The sequence below is a fragment of the Paroedura picta genome, chromosome 9, assembly GCF_049243985.1.
Source record: "Paroedura picta isolate Pp20150507F chromosome 9, Ppicta_v3.0, whole genome shotgun sequence".
In the NCBI taxonomy this organism is placed as follows: Eukaryota; Metazoa; Chordata; class Lepidosauria; order Squamata; family Gekkonidae; genus Paroedura; species Paroedura picta.
In genome coordinates this window covers 451,034-472,961 of record NC_135377.1, presented here as the reverse complement: position 1 = coordinate 472,961, position 21,928 = coordinate 451,034, and the positions used below count along the sequence as shown (strand labels likewise).

The 21,928-nt window shown below is 57.0% G+C and overlaps 1 protein-coding gene across 1 annotated transcript in view; it reads left to right on the top strand.

Moving 5' to 3' along the window:
- The window catches only part of LOC143844965 (plectin-like), a 148,113-nt gene that overhangs the window by 100,906 nt on the left and 25,279 nt on the right, over positions 1-21,928 (top strand). Inside the window, 13 exon segments of the mRNA XM_077352856.1 lie at positions 800-935; positions 7,677-7,994; positions 8,495-8,501; positions 8,865-9,388; positions 12,377-12,535; positions 13,106-13,272; positions 15,986-16,145; positions 16,488-16,572; positions 17,372-17,613; positions 17,966-18,085; positions 18,219-18,326; positions 21,147-21,365; positions 21,457-21,660. Coding sequence (XP_077208971.1) covers positions 800-935; positions 7,677-7,994; positions 8,495-8,501; positions 8,865-9,388; positions 12,377-12,535; positions 13,106-13,272; positions 15,986-16,145; positions 16,488-16,572; positions 17,372-17,613; positions 17,966-18,085; positions 18,219-18,326; positions 21,147-21,365; positions 21,457-21,660 — 2,449 coding nt within the window.

The following is a 21,928-nucleotide window of genomic DNA, read 5'->3' as shown; positions in this document are numbered from 1 at the left end:
CTTCTGCTGGAAGGACGCCAAGGGCAGCTGCCCACGGGACGTGGCCACAGAGAGAGCAAAAGCTTCACCCATTATGTTTTGTGGCGGTTTTGTGGCACATTGGTTCATGGCACCAGGGATGGCTCACTCAAGATCCTGGTCCTGGTGCTCGTCCCACATGGAGGAAGCCAAGGCAGGCTGCGGTCCACTCGTGCTCCTCTGAGGGGGGCCACGTACGGCAGCTGGGAGCCCACGTGGTGCCTTCTTGGCTCCAGGCCAGCCGCCTGCCCCTTGGGGGTCCTAACACTGGCCTGTCTTGCAAGGCGGCTGTGGGGATCGCGGGGCTCTTGGGGCCCTCAGAGCCATGTTCCATTAATGCTGAGGGTGGGGGGGGGGACAGACCCACAAGCCTGTTCCTCCGAGTTGGCTTCTGGCAGGTCAGAAAACACTCCCAGTAGCCCACGTCACCACGTGTCCCACCGCCCCTGCCTTCCCCGGGATGCCAAAAATAAATTGCCATCGACCCTTTGCCACCAACGACCCTGAGAATACACCCTGTTAACCAGAACCATCCCTCTGGTGATCTGTCCCTGAGGCTCCACCAGGTTGCTACAAGCATGCAGGAGCCAGAACTGCCTAGAAAGCTGCATCGTCCTGCCAGACTGGGGCAGATATCCCTCCATACCAATCCAGACAAACGCCTTCCAAACTAGTCAGGGGGTGCCGGCAGAAGGGGGGTTTGCCCTGGCTGCTCCCGCCGGTTCCCTTGTCCCGTCCAAGCACAGGACTGGAGGCTGTCTGACTTTACTTTTGCTCCCAGGGCCTGGCTGAGGGACGAGAGGAAAGAGTGCCGGCCAGAAGTGGATGTGCATGCACAGCTGCTCTCCTTGCGCCACTGGCTGGATGCCCTGGAGAAGAGGCTGCCTCGTGTGCATGGCCAGGGCTCGCCCAGGCAGGTAAGTCAAGGGGCCCCAGGCCACAGCGGGATTGGGGCCATGGTGAACAATCAAATGTCTTTAGAATCAAATTGACATTTTTTTAAAGTCTCTCTGCCCTTTCACTGGGGAGAGTGATGATTCTGCAATGCGAAGGGCTTTAAAGGGGCAGGAGATGCAGAGAACTCCTTTTGTGTTTTTGTTGTTGTTATTAGATTTGTTACTCGCCTCTCCTCGGAGGCTTGAGGCGAATTACAGCAATAAAACGCCCAATAAAACCCCCACACATTAAAATGACAGTAAACATAATTAAACACAATAAAGATGCAGCAAAAACACATAAACCTAGGTGTAAACTGGGCGGAGCTTTTATACCAACCCCAGATCGATTCAGTCCCTGCCCTCTACACAGAATGCGATTTCCGTTTGGATTTTGGGAGATTTTAATTTTCCTTCTGCATCAAGAAGGATTGATCCGGAGTGACCCTACCTTTATTGTGCGATATCTCAGACTGCTTTTAATCCTGAATATCCAGCTTGGGAAAGAAAGCTCCGTGGTAGAGAACCTCTGATAGGCTACACCTGGTCATGTGACACATTTGCCTTAAAGGAGAAGCCCCTAATTTCTCTCAACTTCTGTCGGTCCTGGATTTTTCCTCCCTCCTCTGCCTTTTTCGATCCTCTCCCCCTCCCCTCCAAGAAAAGAAAGAGGCTCCCTGCTTGGCTCCTCTCCCCCCCCCCACCTTCTGAACTACCCTAACCACGTGCAGAAGACTTTCCTGTTCAATGGGGGGGGGAAGGAAGAATCGTGTTCAAAGCGATCTGAATTCAACAGGATTGACAATGGAATAAAGAAAGTAAGTGCAGACTCTGCCCTAAACTAATCCACTCCAATACCCATCCTAGGAAGGGGGAAGGGGCAAGTTGGTCTTAGCTACCACTGCTATAGCTACTATGGGGGGCCAGATCGACCTTGCGGCCCAGCCTCATAAAATCATAGAGTTGGAAGGGGCCATAGAGGCCATCTAGTCCAACCCCCTGCTCAACGCAGGATCAGCCCTAAGCATCCTAAAGATCTCGTTGAACTCTGTCTCTGTCTTCTGGAGTATTTGCCAGTCCTCCCAATTTGGTGTCATCTGGAAACCTGATGAGTAGTCCCTCCACCCCCTCATCTAGATCATTAAGAAATATGTTAAAAAGTACCGGGCCGAGCACCGAGCCCTGAGGTACCCCGCTACTCACCTCTCTCCAGTCTGATGAAACACCATTGACAACAACTCTTTGAGTGCGGTTCTCTAACCAATTCCCTATCCACCTGACTATCTGAAAATCCAGATTGCAGTCCTTCAACTTATCCATCAGAACATCATCCAACGACCTGGCGGAAGAGCTCCATTTTGCAGGCCCTGCGGAACACTGAAAGCCCCTGCAGGGCCCACAGCTCCTCTGGCAGCTCATTCCATCAGGTCGGGGCCAGGACCGAAAAAGCCCTGACCCTGGTCGAGGCCAGGCGTGCTTCTCTGGGGCCAGGAACGACCAATAGATTTGTACCCGTAGAGTGTAAAGCCCCGCGGGGAACATAGAACGACAGGCGGTCCCTCGAATATGCCGGGCCCAGCCCTGTGAGCCAAGCAAGGAGACATTAGCGGGGGTCATCTGGGGCAGGGGCAGTGTGAGTGGGAGGGAGCAGCTGGACTCCCGAACTGATAGGCGCTACCCTGGCCTTGTTCCGGTCTTTCCCAAACCATTTTGGCAAAAAAGGTTTGGGAAGATTTCAGGAAGGAGGGGAAAACCTTGGAGGTGCATGGAAGCGCTTCCATGCCATGTGGAAGCACAAGAAAGCCCCAACCACCTCCCAGCCAGGGCAAACAACCCCCCCCATGCCCATCTGACCTCAGCCATTGTCCCCTCGGGCGTCAGTGTGCCATGCGCGCACCACTGCTGTCCCAGGCAGCATGCTAATTAAGCCAGTACAGGGTTTTGATTATATGTTGGTTTTAAATTGTTGTGCACTACCCCAAGATGGCTGTGCCAAAAGGGGCGGTCTTCTAGATCCAGTTATTCATTTGTTCGTTCGTTCGTTCATTTATTTGGATTTGTATATCACCCTTCCCTACAGCTAAATAAAGAAATAAATAAGCAGCAAATTCCCACCCTCCTTTTCCCAGGCATCAGAACTCTGCATAGCAAAGGCACACCTCTGCCCCCCCCCCAGACCTTCAAGATGCATGAGAGGAAGGAAAGAACCCCCACCAAACAGAGAGAGGAGACCCCCCTCCCCATGCAGTGGTCTTTGAGACCCATTTCAGTTCCGTCAAAGGCCAGCTTGTCTTTAAAGGGAGGGCTGACCCTCCGGCCTAGCCCCTTTGTCGCTGTGTGCGGCCTCACACCCCGGCCTCTTCCATGCCCCACCTCGGTGAGGAACATCCCTGTCTCCCCCTCCCAGCCCAGCGCCACTGCCAGCATCCTCCGCCCCGCCCCGCCCTGCCTTCCTGCTGCCTTCTGTGGCTGGCCAGCTCGGCAGAAGCCGACTGAAAGGCCCATTCATGGCCAACAAAGAGGCCCTTGGCTGGGTGCCTTCTCTGCCAAAAGGAGGGAGCTGCTGGCCCCAGAGCCCCCCCCCCCCAGCCCATGGAGGCAGTGCCTGAGAGCCGCAGGCCCTCGGTGCCCCTAGTCCAGATGGGTCGGTCCCCGGAGTGGCAGGGGCCTCCTCCGTCCTGGCCCGTTTTCACTCAAAGGCAGGGCTGGCTCCATAGCCCCGGAGGCCTGCTCCATGCATGGGAGGAGCAGCGCAGTTCTGCCCCGCCTTCCGCAGATGCCGAGCCGATTCCAGGAGAGCTGCCCTGTTTCCAACACCTGCTTGCTGCAGCCACAGCCCCCCCCCCCCCACTGGGGTCTCTTGCGGAGCAGCCCAGTTCACCCAAGTCCACGAGCTCCTCCTCTCCCTCCCCCGGCCAATGCTTTCGGATCAGCGGGCATTTGGATGGAGGCAGAGGGGGTGGCGAATACATCCGGTTGGGCGGCGGGCGTATTTCAGTCCGCCCGCAGATACTTATGGATCCAGTTGGATTCCGGAATGCTCTGCGGGACCCGAGGCCTCCGGGCAGCTCCTTGCCGGCCATGGTGGAGGGCTGGCACTGCCGTCTGTCGGCCGCCATAGACGTGATTGCCCCTAGACATCCTCTCTGCCCTCGATTCAGACGGGCACCGTGGTATACCAGGGTGCTCCGGGGGAAGAAGAGGGAGTTGGGAAGACTAGAGCGAGGGTGGCGGAAGACTCAAGGCGAGGCTGCAAGAACATCTCATCGCACGCTTAGGAGGGCGTCGGAGATGGCAGTGAAAGTGGCAAAACGTGAGTTTTTTGCAGCGGAAATTGCGTCCGCAAGCTCTCACCCGGCCCAATTATTTAGGGTAGTTCGGACCCTCACCGCCCTCAAGGAAGGGCACCAAAACACTAGGATTTAGGCTGTGAGGCACTATTTTGCGGATAAAGTCTTGTCATTCCGCCTCAAACTTCCGGCCATGCTTGATACAGTAAACAAACTGGAGGCCGCCTTTGGAGGTGACGTTTGATGGTTTCAGGCGGCTTTTTGAAGTGAGGCCTCCAGAACTCCAGATTCAGGCCCAGGTGAGTGCAGCCACATTCAGAGGAGAATGCTAGCCCAGCTGTGTCACACTGGAGTCGCCCTTTGACACATTTTCAGGCCGTTTCAGTGTCCTGGTCAAACAAAGTCTTTTGCCTGTGGTTTCTCCAGGGCCATCTAGAAGAAGAAGAGTTGGTTCTTAGGTGCCGCTTTTCTCTATCTGAAGGAGTCTCAAAGGGGCTTACAGTCGCCTTCCCTTCCCCTCCCCACAACAGACACCCTGTGAGGTGGGTGAGGCTGAGAGAGCCCTGATATTGCTGCTTGGTCAGAACAGCTTTATCAGTGCCATGGTGAACCCAAGGCCACCCAGCTGGCTGCATGTGGAGGAGGAGCGGGGAATCAAACCCAGCTCACCAGATTAGAAGTCTGCAAACCACTACACCAAGCGGGCTGCCTTCTACATTGTGCCCTGCACAGTGCCGAAACTCACATCTACCTGCCTACCCACAGTGACCCCAATTTCATGTCCAAAGGATCTCCTACCACCAACAAAAATCTCAAGAATCCAGCCTATCCTGGAGGAATTCACCAACCATCCCTCAGTGGCCATCAGCAGTTCCCTGGGCATGCAAAGAAGGGCCACAAGAGACAAACCCTGGCACACCCTTTCCTGCCCACCCACTCACCACCTGTCTAAATTCACAAAATAAGCATTTCTGTCAGTTTTTAAAATTTCCAAAGAAGGAGAATGCACCACCATCCAAGGAAGCCTGTTCCACTGAGGAATCGCTCTCACAGTAAGAAACTTCTTCCGGACTAGTAAGAAAGCCCACTGCAGTCAGGAATGCAGCAGGTGCTAGCGGGGTAGTGGAGGGGGGAGGCAGACAGACAGAATGAGAGGAAGACAGACAGACAGACAGACAGACAGACAGACAGACAGACAGACAGACAGAAAGAAAGAAAGAAAGAAAGAAAGACTGACAGAACAAAAGACTTACAGAAAGACAGAAAGAGAGTAAGAGCGGCAGAAAGAAAGAAGACAGAAAGTCACACAGACAGAAAGAGAGAAAGAGCAAAAGACGGAAGGAAGGAAGGAAGGAAGGAAGGAAGGAAGGAAGGAAGGAAGGAAGGAAGGAAGGAAGGAAGGAAGGAAGGAAGGAAGGAAGGAAGGAAGGAAGGAAGGACGGACGGACGGACGGACGGACGGACGGACGGACGGACTTCCTCCTCCCCCCAGGCCTCCCCAAGGACCGAAAGTGGCGCCATTGCTGGGAGCTGGCTCCAGGCTGTGGCACCATTTTAAAGGGACAGTGAAGGCCAGGGGGAGGGCTGGGAAGGCCCTGGGTGGCCTCCCGGCCCTGGGGAGAGGGAAGCCTTACCCTCCTGCCCCCCCCATACTTACCTGTGGCAGTGGCAGATTGCTCCTGGGCGGGCTGGGTAGGCAGGCCCTACCTCCACCCACCCACTCCTTCGGCTCTTATTTTAACAGGGAAGCACTGTTAAAGATGTTTAGCCGAAAATTCTTTTGAATTCATTTCAACCCCTTGGTTCTGGTCTAACCCTCTGCGGCAACAGAAAACAACTCTTCTCCATGACAGCCCTCCAAGTACTTGGAGATGGTTATTATATCACGTTTTAGTCATCTTCTCTCCAAGCTAAACAGACCAAGCTCCCTCAACCGTCCTTCATAGGTCTTGGTCTCCAACCCCTTCACCATCTTTGTTGCCCTCCTCTGGACATACTCCAGTTTCTCCACATCTTTCTGCGGTTGTGGTGCCCAAAACTGAACACAGGACTCCAAGTGAGGTCTAACCAGAGTGGAGTAAAGTGGTACCATCACTTCAAGTGATCTGGAGGGGGCAGCCCTCCCCCATCCTGGCCCCCACCCCCAGCGCCTGGGCAGGGACCGGTTCCTAAGAGGCTGCATTAAGCCTCTCTTCTCCTCCCTCTCTCCACTTCGGCTCTCCGATCCACCAAAGGAAGACACAGGGGCTCCGAGGAAGGAAATTCCTGTGGATGAGCAAGTGGATCCTGGGGAGGGAAGCCCCCCCCCGGTAGGGTGCAGTGCCACAGAGTCCCCAGCCCAACGTTGCCCTCTTCGCCAGGGGAACTGAACTCTGCCACTCCAGAAAATGTATAGGAATTGTCCAGGCGATTTCAAATCATTCATGGATCTTTTTATTTCTTCATTTTATAATTATTCAAAACTTTGTAAATCATCCAAAATCATAAATCACAACCAAAACGGGTTCGTAGGTCAATAATATCCCGTTTTCCCAAACTTCCTCAGTGATTGTGATCCTACGTATTTTCTTAATGTTTTCACTGCTCCATGTTAATTATCCCCTGGGCTCTCCGCTCATCGTGCTTTTAAGTCTTAATTATCTAGACTTTTGAAATAGCCTGGACGATTCCTATACATTTTCTTTGGACTGGAGTTACCAAAAGGAATTGACGGTTCGTTTGTAGAACTGAACTCTGTAGGGTGGAGATTTCTGGTAATTCTGGGAGACGCCGATCCCCCGACTGGAGGTTGGTATGCCCACATGAGCCCAAGGGAACATGCCCAGGGCATACCTGTCCCTGCAATGGACTGACACGGCTGCCCCTATGGAAGTGGCAGTGGGGCTGACCATCGCCCTCTCTCCTCCAAGAGAGCCCTGGGGGGGGGGGGAGGTGGGGCTGAGAAGCCTCTGCCAGGGCAGCTCCAGCAGCTCCTTGACTGGCCCAGGGTCCCCCAGCTGGCAGCAGGCGGGGGAGAAGGAAGGAGTCCAACCCGGCTCTCCAGAGGAGAGGCTGCCACTCCTCCCCACAGAATCCAGGGGGCCAGGGCTGGGGCTGGAAGGGGGTCTGGGAGGCGTTCTGGTGGGAAAGTTGTCTGCCAAAGCTGGGCTCCCCCCCCCTGCTCCCAGGATGGTTGTCTGCCCTGCGGTGTTGCCTCAGTAACAGCGGCAATTGTGCTGCAGGGCTCAAAGAGTTAATGTGTGTGGCTTATTGTATTAGCCGGAGTGTGCTGAGGGGGTCAGCGGGGCAGAGGGGGGCAGGCAGGGAGGGAGGGAGGGTCTCTGCTCCAGCCAGCCAGGCAGGCAGGCAGGCAGACGCAGCCCTGCCGATTCCCCCAGGGCAGAGCCCTAGGGCACCCCACTGCCGGGCCCTTAGGCCCCGGGGCTCCCCGCAGAGCTGCGTGGAGGACAGCCCGGCCCAGGAGAGCTTCAGGTGGGGCTGGCTCTGTCCAGCACCCCCTGCCCTGCCCCCTGCTTCTGAGAGCCACCCTCCTGGCACGCAGCACCCAAGAGGCACCGAGGCTGCAGCCCCCGCCTGCTCCAGCCAGGACGGCGAAGCCAGCCGAGGGCTCTGGAAGAAGCGAAGAAGCTGCCCCTCTCCTGGCCACACGGCCCCTGGCACCAAGGAACTGAAAGGAGACCCAGCGGTGGAGTTGGGCCCCCCGCCAACCGACACCTTTTGCCCAGACGGGGTTCCCTGCGGCACTCTGAAGGTAACCACTCAGCAGCCCACGCGGATGGAGCCAGCCTGGCCCAAAGCAATGCTTGGAAGAAGCCTGGCCCCCCCTGGGGGGGACAGGGATGGGGGACGCACGCAGGCCAGCCTGCTGAGCCAGGCCACTGCCTTCCCTCCCCAGCCCCTGCAAGCCAGAAGGGGGGCATGGGGGAGGCAGGGAGGAGAGGGGCCCCTGGGACTTGCGGGGGGGGGGGGGTCAGCTCTGGACGGGACGTTCAGCCTCCACCTGATGAGCCGGGGGCAGCCGAGTGGTCTGCCTCTACCTCCCTTGGCCAGGCCCTGGAGACAGACAGACAGACAGACAGACAGACAGACAGATGGCCTCTCTTTTTGCTCTCTAGCTGGCCTGGCAGTTAATCCGAGGGCTCAGTTCAGGGGCCGTTGGGAGGGAGAGGGGACAGGCCCTGAGGGTGGGGTGGCGTCCCGAGGTGCAGAAGCCAGCTACCCTTGCCCCTCCTGTGCCTGCCTCTGCCCCAGCACTCAGGTGGGAAACTCCCTCCCACGGCCCCACACGCTGCCCTGGCTGCCCTGCTGAGACATTGGGGGTCGGTGGGAGTATACAGATGGAGAGCCCGGAATCTCCAGGGTACCTTCTGGCTTGCAGGGACTGGGGTCTCCCACGTTTGCTTGGGAAGGGAGGGGGCCTGTGGGAAAGGCTTGCTTGTTGGTAGAACTCTGCTCCCCCCCAAAGGGCGCAAGGTCCCCCCAGGACAGACAGGCAGACAGAGGGCTTTGATTGCCTTCCCGTGGGCCTGGGGCCCCCACTCCGGGGCACGTAACGTGGCTACTGCTCATCTGTTTCAGGCCAGGACCCTCTGAGCCTAGTCCCCCCCCCCCGCCTGCTGAGTCCCTTCGCAGCCACTGGCCATGGGCAATTCGGGGGGTCGGCCCAGCTGCCTGGGGGTCAAGAGCCAGAAAGCAGAGGACTTCCTGAAGGACTCGTACCTCAAGGACCTGGGCCTGGAGGCCGGGCCGCCCTCTGGCAGGAACAACAGGGAAGGCCATGCAGGGGCCCCCCACCCGGAAAAGCCTCCCCTCGCCCCGAGGGTGATTGAGAATGGCTGGCCCCTGGCTCAACAGAGCAGCCCCCTCCCCAAGCAGGACAACCGGGACGTCCAAGCGCAGAACAGGGGCCTGAGCTGCAATCCACTGAAGGCCCACCTGGAGGCCCCCCCCTGGAGCCCCCCCGGAGGCCTCCTGCCAAGAACCGGCTGGGCGTGGAAGCCCCTTGAAGTGACCGAGGTGACTGAGGTGACAGAGACCGTCGTGACGGAGATCATGGAGGTGACCGAGTTCCCCGGCGGGGACAAGAACCAAGAGTCCGTCATCACCCGGACGGTGAAGGTGCTGGCTGAGGGTGCCTGGCCGGAGGTTAATAGTGGGGGGCCTTTGGAGCAGGGCAGGAGGAGACCCAGCAGCTCAGCTGTGAGCTGTGAGCCAGGAAGCAAAAGCGAGGTGGAAAGGCAAGGGGGTCCTGGGTCACGCAGAAAGAGTCATAGGGTCTGGGTGGGGGAAGGGGCCACACAGGGCATCTAGTCCAGCCCCCTGCTCAATAAAGGATCCGCCTCAAGCAGGCATCCACAACGAGGGCTTCGTGGCCCTGGAAGATTTCCTGAATGGGTGGAAGTTCATTATTTTTTAATATATTTTTAAAATGTGTTAAATGTTCATTTGATGATATGACCATATATGGTCACGGCGATCTGCTCTCCCCCCCCCCTTCCAAAATGGCCAGTGATGGACCTGGAGGGGGTAGAGTGGGGAGGGCCCCCGGGTGGTTGGGTACACACTTATCCTTCCCAACCATATTCTGCACCATCACGCCACTGCTGGGGTTTTCTGAAGTCTAAAGAATATTTTAGGGGTTTCTCAAGGGTAAAAAAGTTGAGAAAGGCTGGCTTAAAGCATCCAGAATCGGTATCTCTCCAGCCGCTTCTTGCAGACCACCAGTGAGGGGGAGCTCCCCACCTCCTCAGGCAGCCCCTTCCACTGCTGAACTAGACTCCTAGAATCCTAGAGTGGGAAGGGGCCACACAGGCCATTTAGTCCACCCCCTGCTCAGTGCAGGATCAGCCTCCAGCATCCAGGAGAAGGATCTGTCCAGCCGCTGCTTGAAGACGGCCAGTGAGGGGGAGCTCCCCACCTCCTTAGGCAGCCCCTTCCACTGCTGAACTAGACTCCTAGAATCCTAGAGTGGGAAGGGGCCATGCAGGCCATCTAGTCCCACCCCCTGCTCAGGGCAGGATCAGCCTCCAGCATCCAGGAGAAGGATCTGTCCAGCCGCTGCTTGAAGACGGCCAGTGAGGGGGAGCTCCCCACCTCCTTAGGCAGCCCCTTCCACTGCTGAACTAGACTCACAGAATCCTAGAGTGGGAAGGGGCCATGCAGGCCATCTAGTCCCACCCCCTGCTCAGTGCAGGATCAGCCTCAATCATCCAGGAGAAGGATCTGTGTAGCTGCTGCTTGAATACTGCCAGTGAAGGGGAGCTCCCCACCTCCTTAGGCAGCCCATACTACTTGTGAACAACTCAGATGGTGAACATCTAGTGGGTACTGTTCTACATGCAGGCTGGGGCCTGCCTCCAGGGGCATCCTCCCCCTCCCCACCTTGGATCTTGATAGGCTTGAGAAGTGGGCTAAACTGAATAAAACGAAGTTCAATATGGACAAATGTAAAGTTCTGCATTTAGGTAGGAAAAACCAAGGTAAAGATAAAGGTATCCCCTATGCAAGCACTGAGTCATGTCTGACCCTTGGGTGATGCCCTCTAGCGTTTTCTTGGCAGACTCAATACATTTCACCCCCCAGCAAGCAGGGTACTCATTTTACCGACCTCAGAAGGATGGAAGGCTGAGTCAACCTTGAGCCGGCTGCTGGGATCGAACTCCCAGCCTTATGAAGGCAAATGGGATTTTGGGCTGGATCAAACGGAGTATCGTGTCCAGATCACAGGAGGTGATGGTACCGCTTTACTCTGCTCTGGTTCGGCCTCACTTGGAGTCCTGTGTTCAGTTTTGGCCACCCCAGTTGAAGATGGATGTAGACAAACTGGAGCGTGTCCAGAAGAGGGCAACAAAGACGATGAGGGGTTTGGAGACCAAGACGTATGAGGAAAGGTTGGGGGAGCTTGGTCTGTTTAGCCTAGAGAGGAGACGACTGAGAGGGGATCTGATAACCATCAAGTATTTAAAAGGCTGCCATGTAGAGGATGGAGCAGAATTGTTCTCTCTTGCCCCAGAGGGACAGACCAGAACCAATGGGATGAAATTAATTCAAAAGAAATTCCATCTCAACATCCGGAAGAAGTTCCTGACAGTTAGAGTGGTTTCTCAGTTGAACAGGCTTCCTTGGGAGGTGGTGGGTTCTCCATCTTTGGAAATTTTTAAACAGAGTCTGGAGAGCCATCTGATGGAGAGGCTGATTCTGTGAAGGCTCAAGGGGGTGGCAGGTTACAGTAGATGAGTGTGTTGTGCATAGTGCAGGGGGTTGGACTAGATCACCCATGAGGCCCCTTCCAACTCTATTATTCTACAATTCTATGGCCAACTCTATATATGGCTGCCCAGAGAGAAATTCTCGGGGCAGACTCACTCCCTTGGAGCACCCTGGGTAGCAGTCGCCAGCCTCAAGAGTCCCCTCCCAGAGAAGGCAGCCTGGCCCTAGCTGGCCTCCCCCATCCCCTCCTGTGCCCTAGGACATTCCAAGGGTGGCATCCCTCTAGCCCCAGGGGACACACTTCCTTTCTAGCCATGCAGCCCCCGGTCCCCTGCAGCAGCCTGAAAGGGAAGCTAGGGTGTGTGGGAGGGTGCTCCAGGGGGCCTTGTGGCCCCCAGTCATGCTGGACTCTGCCACACACCCCCCACCACTGCTCTCCTGGGTGAGGGGGCCTGGGGAGGAATCTGTGCGGGTCTCACATTGCCTGCTGCCTCCTGACAGGGGGGACGGGAAACCCCAGCCACAAGCTTGTGTGGAGGGAGAGCTGTCGGGCTTTGGGCATACTGGGGAGTGGCACGAAATCCTTCTGAATTGATGCCTGGAGCATTACTGATGCCATCGGGTTGCCAGTCTCCAGTGGGTCCTGGAAATCTCCCAGACGTATAGCAGATTTCCTGGTGACCAAGATGTACTCCCTTGGAGAGAGTAGCTGGTGAAGAGGGCGTGGCATCCTGCCGCACCTGAGTCCCCTCCCTTTGCAAGCTCCATCCTCCCCAAAGCTCCGCCCCCACATCTCCTGGCCATTCTCAGAGCTGGCCTGCCTGAAGGAGGCCTCAGGGCAGGGTTTCTTCCTTCGGGGGAGAGGGCTGTCACCTGGGCCATCACCTGGGCCAGTGCAGGCACTCACCCTCATTCTCTCCACAGGCCTTGGCCTTCCTGGGAGACCGGCGGAGCCCTGAGCAGACACAGGAGGCTTTGGGGAAGCTGCTTGCCTGGGTCAGAGACCTGGAAGACCTGGTGGCCAACCAAAAATCCCCTTCCTCCGAAGCCAAGGTGGTGAAGGCCCAGCTACAGGAGCAGAAGGTGAGCTGAGCCCACAAGGCCTCTGTGTGGGGACCCAGATGGGCAAAGGGTGGCTGCACCATGGCTCAGTGGCAGAGCAACTGCTGGGCATGTGGAGAGTTCAAAAAGGACCAGGCAGGAGGGGACGGGATAGACCCTTTTCTGCCAGAGACCCTGGAGAGTGGTTGCCGGCCTGTGCAGAGCAGATTGACCGAGATGGCTTTAGGATATGGGACAAACCGTTTCCGTCATCTGGAAAGTCTGGCTTGCTTTTCAGAAATGGACCAGGATTTCCTGCGACCAACCCCTTGGGTCCTTCCCAGTTCTGCAGGGCCCTGGCCAGGCTGTCTTGGGCTTCTGATGGCGGCGGGGGGGGGGGCACTGCTTGTGCTCCTGTAGGCTCTCACCTGTGTGTTGTGAAACTGGCAAGCAACCTCAGAAATAGCAGTATTGGTATTGCCTTGTGGGGAGGATGGGAGACCCTTGAAGGTCAGTCAGCAGTACCCAAAGGGTGGGCAGGCCTTGGGAGGGGCCGGAGGGGAATCCGGGCCCGGGGGCCTCCTGCTCACCTGCTGCTCTGCCCTCCCCCAGCTCTTGAAGCGGCTCCTGCAGGAGCGCCAAGCCCACGTGGAGCAACTGCTGCAGGCTGGACAGATGCCCCTTGAGCCAGCTGGCAGGGCTGATGGACTCGAAAAGAGCGGGGGGCTCGCCAGCCTTCGGGAGAAGTGGACAGCCTTAGTGCAGGGGGCAGAAGCCAGGTGAGCCCCACAGAGCCTCCTTTGGCGTTCCAAATCCTTCTTAGTTGCCTCTCAAGAAATCTGTTCACGGTGACTGATATGAAAACAGCTAGAGGCTGAAAACTAGATGGGGCGGCCAGATACAGTGGTGGAACAGGCCCTACAAGGAGCACGACAATCACGTAAAACAAGCAGCCGTGTGAAGCTGCTTAAACGCTGTGCCCTTCGGTCACTTGTGTGGCCAATTTGACTGCCACAATTAGTTCCCATAGAAGCCTTCAAAGGCAGCCCCAGGCACAGTGCAGGGCAGTATGGCCGGGCTGTGATCGGAGCCATGGTTACTATGGCCAAAGCTTCATCCTCTAGGAAAACTTACAGCTGGCAGACCAGCCAAAGTGGGTACAAGACCCTGCGCCACTTTAGCAGACGCCAGCCCTCACAGCCAGCTGGCACAACCCGTCTCTTTTGCTCTCAATTGAAAGAGGGTGATGGAGGGGCCTGTGAACATGCCCAGAACCGTCCCGCAGATTGCTGGCGGAGGCCAGCCTTTGATCCCATGGTGTGGGTGGGGTGTTCCCTTCCTCTGGTGTAGTGGTGGCCTTTGAAGTCCTTTCATGGGGGTCATTCATGCAACAACCGGCTGTGCTCCACTTAGCTCAGTTTCACACCCCAGGAAAGGACCGTTTCCATTTACAAACTCTGCCTGATGGTTCTTCTCGTACTCCCCTGTGTGTATGTGGGGGCCCATCTTTGGGATAGATTGCCATGCCAATTCCCTGCCACCGTAGTGCCTCGCTCTACTCAGCCATGACCTCTGGGGCTTGGCTGTGGCACACTGGTCTTGGACATTTTGCCCCCAAAGGACCTGAAGACCAGCCAAGCAGGGAGGGGAAGTATTATATCCATGGGTTCAAAGGAACCACTGGGAGTTCAATCAGCTCTTTATTAGGATCGCAGTATGATGGTACAAGGGGCAAAACTGAACTGAGAAACCCCTCAAGAACCCCAGCATATATACACACACAAACAGGGTCTGCAAGAGGGAGCTGGGGCCAGCCAAGAAGTGAGACCATCTAATACTTGTCCTCCCTCCTTTCCCCTCCTTCCATCCTTCCTTCCAACTTTCCTCCCCTATGTCTTCCCTCCCTCCCTCCCTCCCTCCCTCACCTCCTCCCTTCCTCCCTCTCTTCCCTCCTCCAGTCCTCCTTCCTCCCTCCCTCTCTTCCATCATCCCTCCTTCCAACTTTCCTCCCACCCGCCCTCCCTTCCTCCTCTCTCTTCCTTCCCTCTCTCCCCTCCTCCCTCCCTTCCTCCCTCCAACCCTCGGTCCCTTACTTTCTTCTTCCCTCTCTCCCTTTCTCCCAACCTCTCTTCTTTCTTCCCTTCTGTCTGTCCTTCCTTCCATCTTTCTTCCCTCCCTCACTTCCTCCCTCCATTCCATGCTCCCTTCCCTCTCCCTTCCTCTCTTCCTCCCTTCCCCATTGCTCCTTTCCTTCCCTCCTTATTCCCACCCACCCTCCATTCTTTCCTCACTCCCTCCCCCCTTCCCTCCCTCCTTTCTTCACTTTCTCCCATCCTTCCTTCTCCTTTCCCTCCTTCCCTCCCTCCTGGATTGGAGGAATCAGAGTTGGAAGGGACATCCAGGGTCATCTAGTCCAACCCCCTGCACAATGCAGGAATTCACAACTACCTGCCAACCCACTCACAATCTGCCTAAGTTCATAAAATCAGCATTTCTGTCAAATGAATATCTAGCCTCTACTTTAAAAACTTCCAAAGAAGGGGATCTCACCACCTCCTGAGGAAGCCTGTTCCACTGAGGAACTGCTCTAACTCTCAGGAACATTTTAGCCCAGTTTTCCAGCATATCAAGATCATCCTGTATCTTGATTCTGTTTTCTGGTGTGTTTGCTACCCCTCCTAGTTTAGTATCATCTGCAAATTTAATAAGCACCCCCTCTATTCCTTAATCTGAATTATGAATATATGTTTATTTTATTTATTTTTGAATGTACACCCTGATAGTGCAGTGGGTGAATGGTACACTACCCAGACAGCCACGTTCTCAACCAATTCCCACCCTAGGCCAACATATCCAACCCCCAGGGTTGATGGCGCAAGGAGAGCCTTGAAGGAAAAAGTCTCCCAGACCAAGATCGCCACCCCCCTCTGAGCTGGACTGAGAACCCAGGCGGCGCCAGATCTTTCAAGGCCACTGTCTCACCTTCCTGTGCCCAAGTCTTGGTCACACAAGCCTGGACTACCTTGTGCCTTGCGAAATAATCCTACAGGGTCAAGGTCTTGTTGTTAATCAACCTGGCATTGCAAAGGATCAGCGCTGGTTCCACCCTAGCCCTCATTCCCCGTAATCTGGGGATGGAACGGAGATTTGAAGGGTGGTGCATGTATCGCATTAGGAGGCAGAGGATGTGGGGCCCCCCTAGCAGGGCCTGGCCTGCTCTTTGTCCCAGTGCCTAAACATGTAGATCTTTAGCTCAGTCCTGCTATGTGGGTGGGTGGGTGGGTGGGAGGAGCATTCGGCTCATCAGGTGGCCAAAGGGTACCCCTGCAAGCTGTGTGTATGTGTGCTTCTGTGTGTGTGTGTGGGGGGGGAGGGTCTTGACAGAAACATCTTTCTGGGTCTGCTGAACTGTGATTCCCCTGGAAGGGTAGGATGGGGGGGGGGGTCAGCCCTGCCTTCCCTCCTCACACTCTGTGCTCCCTGTCCTTTCAGGCACATCTGCTTGGAACAGATCCTCCCAGCTGCACAGGCTTTCCAGCAGTCGGCCGATGCCTTCCAGGACTGGCTGAGGGCCACAGAGGGCCACCTGGGGCAGCAGGGGCAGGGCCACAGGACCCTCAGCCAGGCACAGAACTCCCACCAGCAGAGCCAGGCAAGGGTGGCGAATGGGTGTGGGGGCAAGGGGTCCACAGGAGGTGCTGGACAGAAATACAGACTGGCACACAGGAATGGAAGCCTGCCCGTGGGGGACAAGAAAGACTGCAGGGGAGGGAGAGGGGAGCTCTATCTGGGCTGCTTCTTTGCCTTTCAGGCTCCGTCCCTGGATGGCCTGGCCAAGAAGAGGGGGTGGGCTGCAGTCTCAGCCCTGGTCTATGTGCCCCCAACCAAGAAGGCCTGGTTAGATGAGCAGGGTGGGGACTCTGTCCTTAAAGAATGGCTGTGTGGGACTGGGGGGGGGGCTCCTGCAGCCCCTGACTTCACCTGCCTCCTCTAGGCCCTCAGCAAAGAGATACGCTCCAAGCCGGAGGAGTTGGACGGGGTCTTGGCATGCGGGCAACGGCTCATGGACATGGTGTCAGGCAAGTGGGAGCAGCAGGCTGGTCTGCTTTTGTGGGCATGGGGGGCCCTCTCTCCAGTCCCAGAGCAGTGGGAACGCCCTCTGTGCCCTCGGGCACTTCCAGTTCAGCAGCCAAGAGGCTCCCTGAGGAAGGAAAGGGTGTTGAGAGGCACGGCAGGGTGTCCGTCAGCCCCTCCACCGCGTCTTTCTCCCTCTTGCCCCCGTTGGCTGCAGAGCTCAGGGCAGCCTGCAAGGCTTTCCTTTCTTCCCTTCCACCCTGACAACAACCCAGGAGTTAGAGTAGGTTGGCCAAAAGTGACTCACCTGAGGATCGGGTGTCTCCCCAGTGGGGGTCTGCACCCGGCACTTTGGAGGCCTGTGTGATGGGAGAAGTGACAGCTGTTGGGTCTCCACAGTCATCTCACAGGACCCATGACCAGTGGGTCATTAAGGTCCCTCTGACCACCTTCTGCCTGTGGACCAGAGGGCAAAGGGAACTCCCTCCTTCCCCCCCCCCCCAGGTCAGAAGAACAGGGCAGGAAGGGCTGGAGCCCCTCTCAGCAAATCAGATTCCCCTTTTGTGAGGACTGTGGAGAAGCCGTGGCCCCCTCTGCCAGGGTGAGGGCCCCAGGCCCAGCCTGGGCACTTTGTGACACGTGCCTCCGTGCAGCTGCACCCCCCCGCCCCGCCCCTCTGCCCTTCTTTCCTCCCTCCTTGGCCTATCTGAACCCCACCCCCCGCTCAGCGGTCTGCCCAGGCAAGGGCTTGGGGAGGGGGGGAGTGGGCTACTGACTCTGGGGCCTGGGGCTCTGCCCTTGCAGGTGAAGAAGCCCAGCTTGTGCAGGAGAAGATGGATGCCCTGCAGGCCCACTTCCTGAGGGTGGCCCGGAGCAGCGCCGACATCATGCTCCGCCTGGAGCAGGCCTTGGAAGCCCCTTGCCGGTTGGAGCCCGGCCAGGAGGCCCTGGCCCTGTGGCTGGGGCGTATGGAAAGGGAGCTGCTTCCCCCAGGCGGGCAGTCTGCAGGTGCCTCAGTCCCTGTCAGCACGGCGGACAGAGAGAAGGTAATGCGAGGCCGGGCTGGCCAGCCGGCTGGGCAAGGGCTGGGCAAGGCGGGATTCCGGCTCCTCCCAAGGACCTCTCCTGAGGCTCAGAGGGAGGTCAGAACAACTTGCTGCCTTCCTCTCTGGATCTTATTCCCACCCAAAAGTGGATCTGGTGGAGCAGCCTTGGGATTCAATCCTTGGGGTTCCACCCAAGGCCACCCAAAGCCCCCCCAGCCCAGCCCCACCCCCTACCCCGCAGCCATTAGGGCCCGCAGCCACTGGGGCAAAGGAGGGTATTCTGGGCTCCCTGTAGAGCTCCTCCAGCAGAAGGATCTTGCCCCGAGGGCTGACTCAGCTGGCTGTGTCTTAGTTTGAGCAGGCTCTGGGATCGGAGCTGGCCCGCCTTTCCCAGCTAAGCCAGCGCCTGGAGGAGCTGGGCCAAGTCCACCTCGATGCTCATGCCGTCCGCTCGCAGATCTCTGACCTGAAGGTTGGTGTTTGGGACTCCTTTGTTTGGGAAAGGTGTTTGGGACTCCTTTGGGTAGTAAAAAGCAGGGTACAGAACCCTGGCTCTTCTTCTTCTCCTCCACCCTGAGAATAACTGTGCTCCTCTTCCCTCCCAGCTCCTGTCTGCAGAGATCCTGTATCATCATGGCCTGGCGGAGCGGCTTGTGGCCATTGCAGACCCCGTGGTCAGCCTCTGCTCTCTGCCTGCACAGCAGCAGCTCCAGGTGAGGTGAGGCAAGAAGACCCAGGAGCAGAAGGTGGCTGGGGAGGGGGGCTGTCGGGGGTCCGCTCTTACAATGCTCAGTCCAGCCACTGGGGGTGTCGCTCCCAAGTCATTGGCGTGAGAAGCCGTTCTCTGTGGACCCCTCAGAGCCCCCCAGGGCCAAGGCAGGTAGCGGGCCATGGAGCAGGAGGGCCAAGGGCTAGGGGGCTGTCGTGGGACGGGATGGAAGCCCGATGGGAGCAGGGCCAGCGACCTCCTGCCAGAGCAGCCTGGAGCCTCTGGCCAGCCTCCCAATGCCCGGGAGCACTAGAAGAAGAAGAAGAAGAGTTGGTTCTTATATGCCGCTTTTCCCTACCCGAAGGAGGCTCAAAGCGGCTTCCAGTCGCCTTCCCTTCCTCTCCCCACAACAGACACCCTGTGAGGTGGGTGAGGCTGAGAGAGCCCTGAGATTACTGAAGAAGAAGAGTTGGTTCTTATATCCTGAGTTTCTCTACCCGAAGGAGGCTCAAAGGGGCTTCCAGTCGCCTTCCCTTTCCTCTCCCCACAACAGACACCCTGTGAGGGAGGGGAGGCTGAGAGCCCTGATATTACTGAAGAAGAAGAAGAAGAGTTGGTTCTTAGATGCCGCTTTTCCCTAACCGAGGGAGGCTCAAAGCGGCTTACAGTCGCCTTCCCTTTCCTCTCCCTACAACAGATACCCTGTGGGGTGGGTGAGGCTGAGAGAGCCCTGAGATTACTGAAGAAGAAGAAGAAGAGTTGGTTCTTATATGCCACTTTTCTCTACCTGAAGGAGGCTCAAAGCGGCTTACAGTCGCCTTCCCTTTCGTCTCCCCACAAGAGACACCCTGTGAGATGGGTGAGGCTGAGAGAGCCCTGATATTACTGCTTGGTCAGAGCAGTTTTATCAGTGCCGTGGCGAGCCCAAGGTCACCCAGCTGGCTGCGTGTGGGGGAGTGCAGAATGGAACCCGGCATGCCAGATTAGAAGTCTGCACTCCTAACCACTACACCAAACTGGCCCTAGAGGAAGGCCAGGCCCCGGCACTGACACCCATGATGGGGATGGAATGGGGGGGGGGGCAGATCAAATGGCTTTCCTTCCCTCAGGGCACTGGGTACTTTTATGGCAGAGTGGGACCGAGGGCAGGGCTCACCGCTCGCTCTCTGCACTCCCGGGCCTGGTGGGCCTGGCCTGGGGCGAAAGGCAGGGGCTTAATGGGAGCGTTGCAGGGTGGGCATTTGCCCTCTCTTGCCTGGTTTCTGCTTGGAACGAAAACCCCCAACTGGCAACAGTTAGGACTACAAAGTTTGAATGTCCGTATTGTTGTTAAAATTATATTACTTTTATTGTGCAAAATTAAAAAACAACAACAATAGGAATTAAAAGACATGTGTCCAGCCCATAGGCCGGTGAAAACCAGCCTGCTATGCACTGGATGAAGCTGCAGACGGATGCATTTCGGCCCTTGTAGGTCCGGCTTTAACACACATATAGAATCTGTAAGGTAAAGGTAAAGGTCTCCCCTGTGCAAGCACCGAGTCACGTCTGACCCTTGGGGTGACGCCCTCCAGCGTTTTCATGGCAGACTCAATACGGGGTGGTTTGCCAGTGCCTTCCCCAGTCATTACCGTTTACCCCCCAGCAAGCTGGGTACTCATTTTACCGGCCTCGGAAGGATGGAAGGCTGAGTCAACCTTGAGCCGGCTGCTGGGATTGAACTCCCAGGCTCGTGGACAGAGCTTTCAGACTGCATGTCTGCTGCCTTATCACTCTGCGCCACAAGAGGCTCTTATAGAATCTGTACAGCAGCCAATAAAAGCTCCAAAGTCAGAGCTGTACAGTTTCAGAGTCACTTGATGAAAGAAGATGCCTAGTTTTCAGTCATTAGCTCTCTTCCAAGGGCTGCCCCAGATTTTCAAGGGTGTGCTCAAGGCAGAGCAGGCAGGCTGTTTCTCTTTCCCTGAGGTCTTTGCCTGTTCCAGTAACTCCTTCTTTTTTATTCTGGAGGTCCTTTTTTTTTGGGGGGGGGGTGTTGGGGGCTCTTGGGCCAAGTGCTTCTGTTCCTGTGAGCCGTATCAGTCCTGGGAGTCAGTTGGCTGTTTCCTGCCGGCTTGGGCCGGAGGAAAGACCCCCAGATGTAACTCACCCCCCTCCCCCGCCTCCTGGCTAAAGAAGAGGGCAGGGAAGCACGGGGCAGGGGGAAGGAGTATGCGGGGCAACCAGGGGACAGAACCCCCCCCCCCGTTCATCACAGCTCTCTACAAGCCAGACAGAAAAGGTGTCCCTTGGTTAGACTGCTGTAATGAGCTCTACGCAGGGCTTTCCTTGAAGATGTCCCAGAAACCACCGACTGGTTCAGCATATGGCGGCTGGCAGGAAGGAGCCTGTACACTCCTCCCTGGGCTGGCAGATTGTTTCCAAGGCTGGGGCAAAGGGCTGGCTGGCTACCCACCTCTCCTTGCCTGGGCCCACCCCGGCCCAAAGCCCCCTGGGCCCTCAAAAGGGAGCTCCTCCACCAGGCATTTGCTTGAGGTCAACCAAAACTAAACAGCATCTACTGGGCCCCCCAACCCCCCCCATTGAACCCATACAACGGTTCTGACCCACCATGGGCTTGTTAGATTGTTTACTATGTTGGAATGTTATTTTCTCTGTTTATTGTTATTATTATTACTGCTACCTTTCATTCTTTATAATCACTGAGTGATGTATTGTTCTGAGCCTTAGGGGAGGGTGGCATGCAAGTGTAATAAATAAACAGAATAAATAAATAAAGCTGAGTTGGTTGAGGGGCATGCTTTGTCTTCCCTGCCTTCCACAGGCATTGGTGCAGCCTCTGAAAGAACAAGCGGAGCACCTCTTGGGCCAGAGTTCGGCCTGTGCCATGCGGCTGGACCACGCCCAGTTGCTGCTGGCCCAGTATGCAGAGACCCGGGAGGAGCTCTTCCCATGGCTGGAAGAGACGCAGCAGACGCTGGGCCGCTTCTCTCTGGACGCTGTCAGCTGCGAAGCCCTCAAGGACCAGCAGGAGCTGCTGCAGGTGAGGGAGGTGGGGCGGGGCCCACTCCCACCACCCCCCCCCCCTGGCACTGGCAGCCTTCTGCTTCAGCCCCCCTGTCTGGCTCGTGCAGAGTCTTCGGGAGGCCGTGGCTGAGCACAAGCCCTTAATGACCCGGCTGCAGCGCGTGCAGGGACAGCTGGCCCAGCTGTGCCCACAGGAGGCTGCCCCCTTCCAGCAGGGCTGGCAGGCGGCAGAGGAGCAGTATGAGGGAATCCGGGAGCACGTCCGTCAGGCTGCAGTCGTTTTGGAAGATGCCCTCCCCCACTACAGTCAGGTAGGCAGTTTGCGGGGCATTGGGACAAGACGATGCCCTGAGATCTCCTTCCAAGCCTGGACAAGGGGAAGCTGGAGCCCCCAGCCGAGGACAAAACCCAGATCCACACTCCTGTCTTACCCGCGGGCTCTGGTATATGCCAGGCAGACCATCCTGCTCCCCCCCCAGCCCCTACCTATGTATGCTGGGGCATCCAGCTCTGTCTTTCGCTGCCAAGCAATCACTAGAACCCAGGGGTCTGGAAAGCCCAGTTTGGAATGTTTCGGTG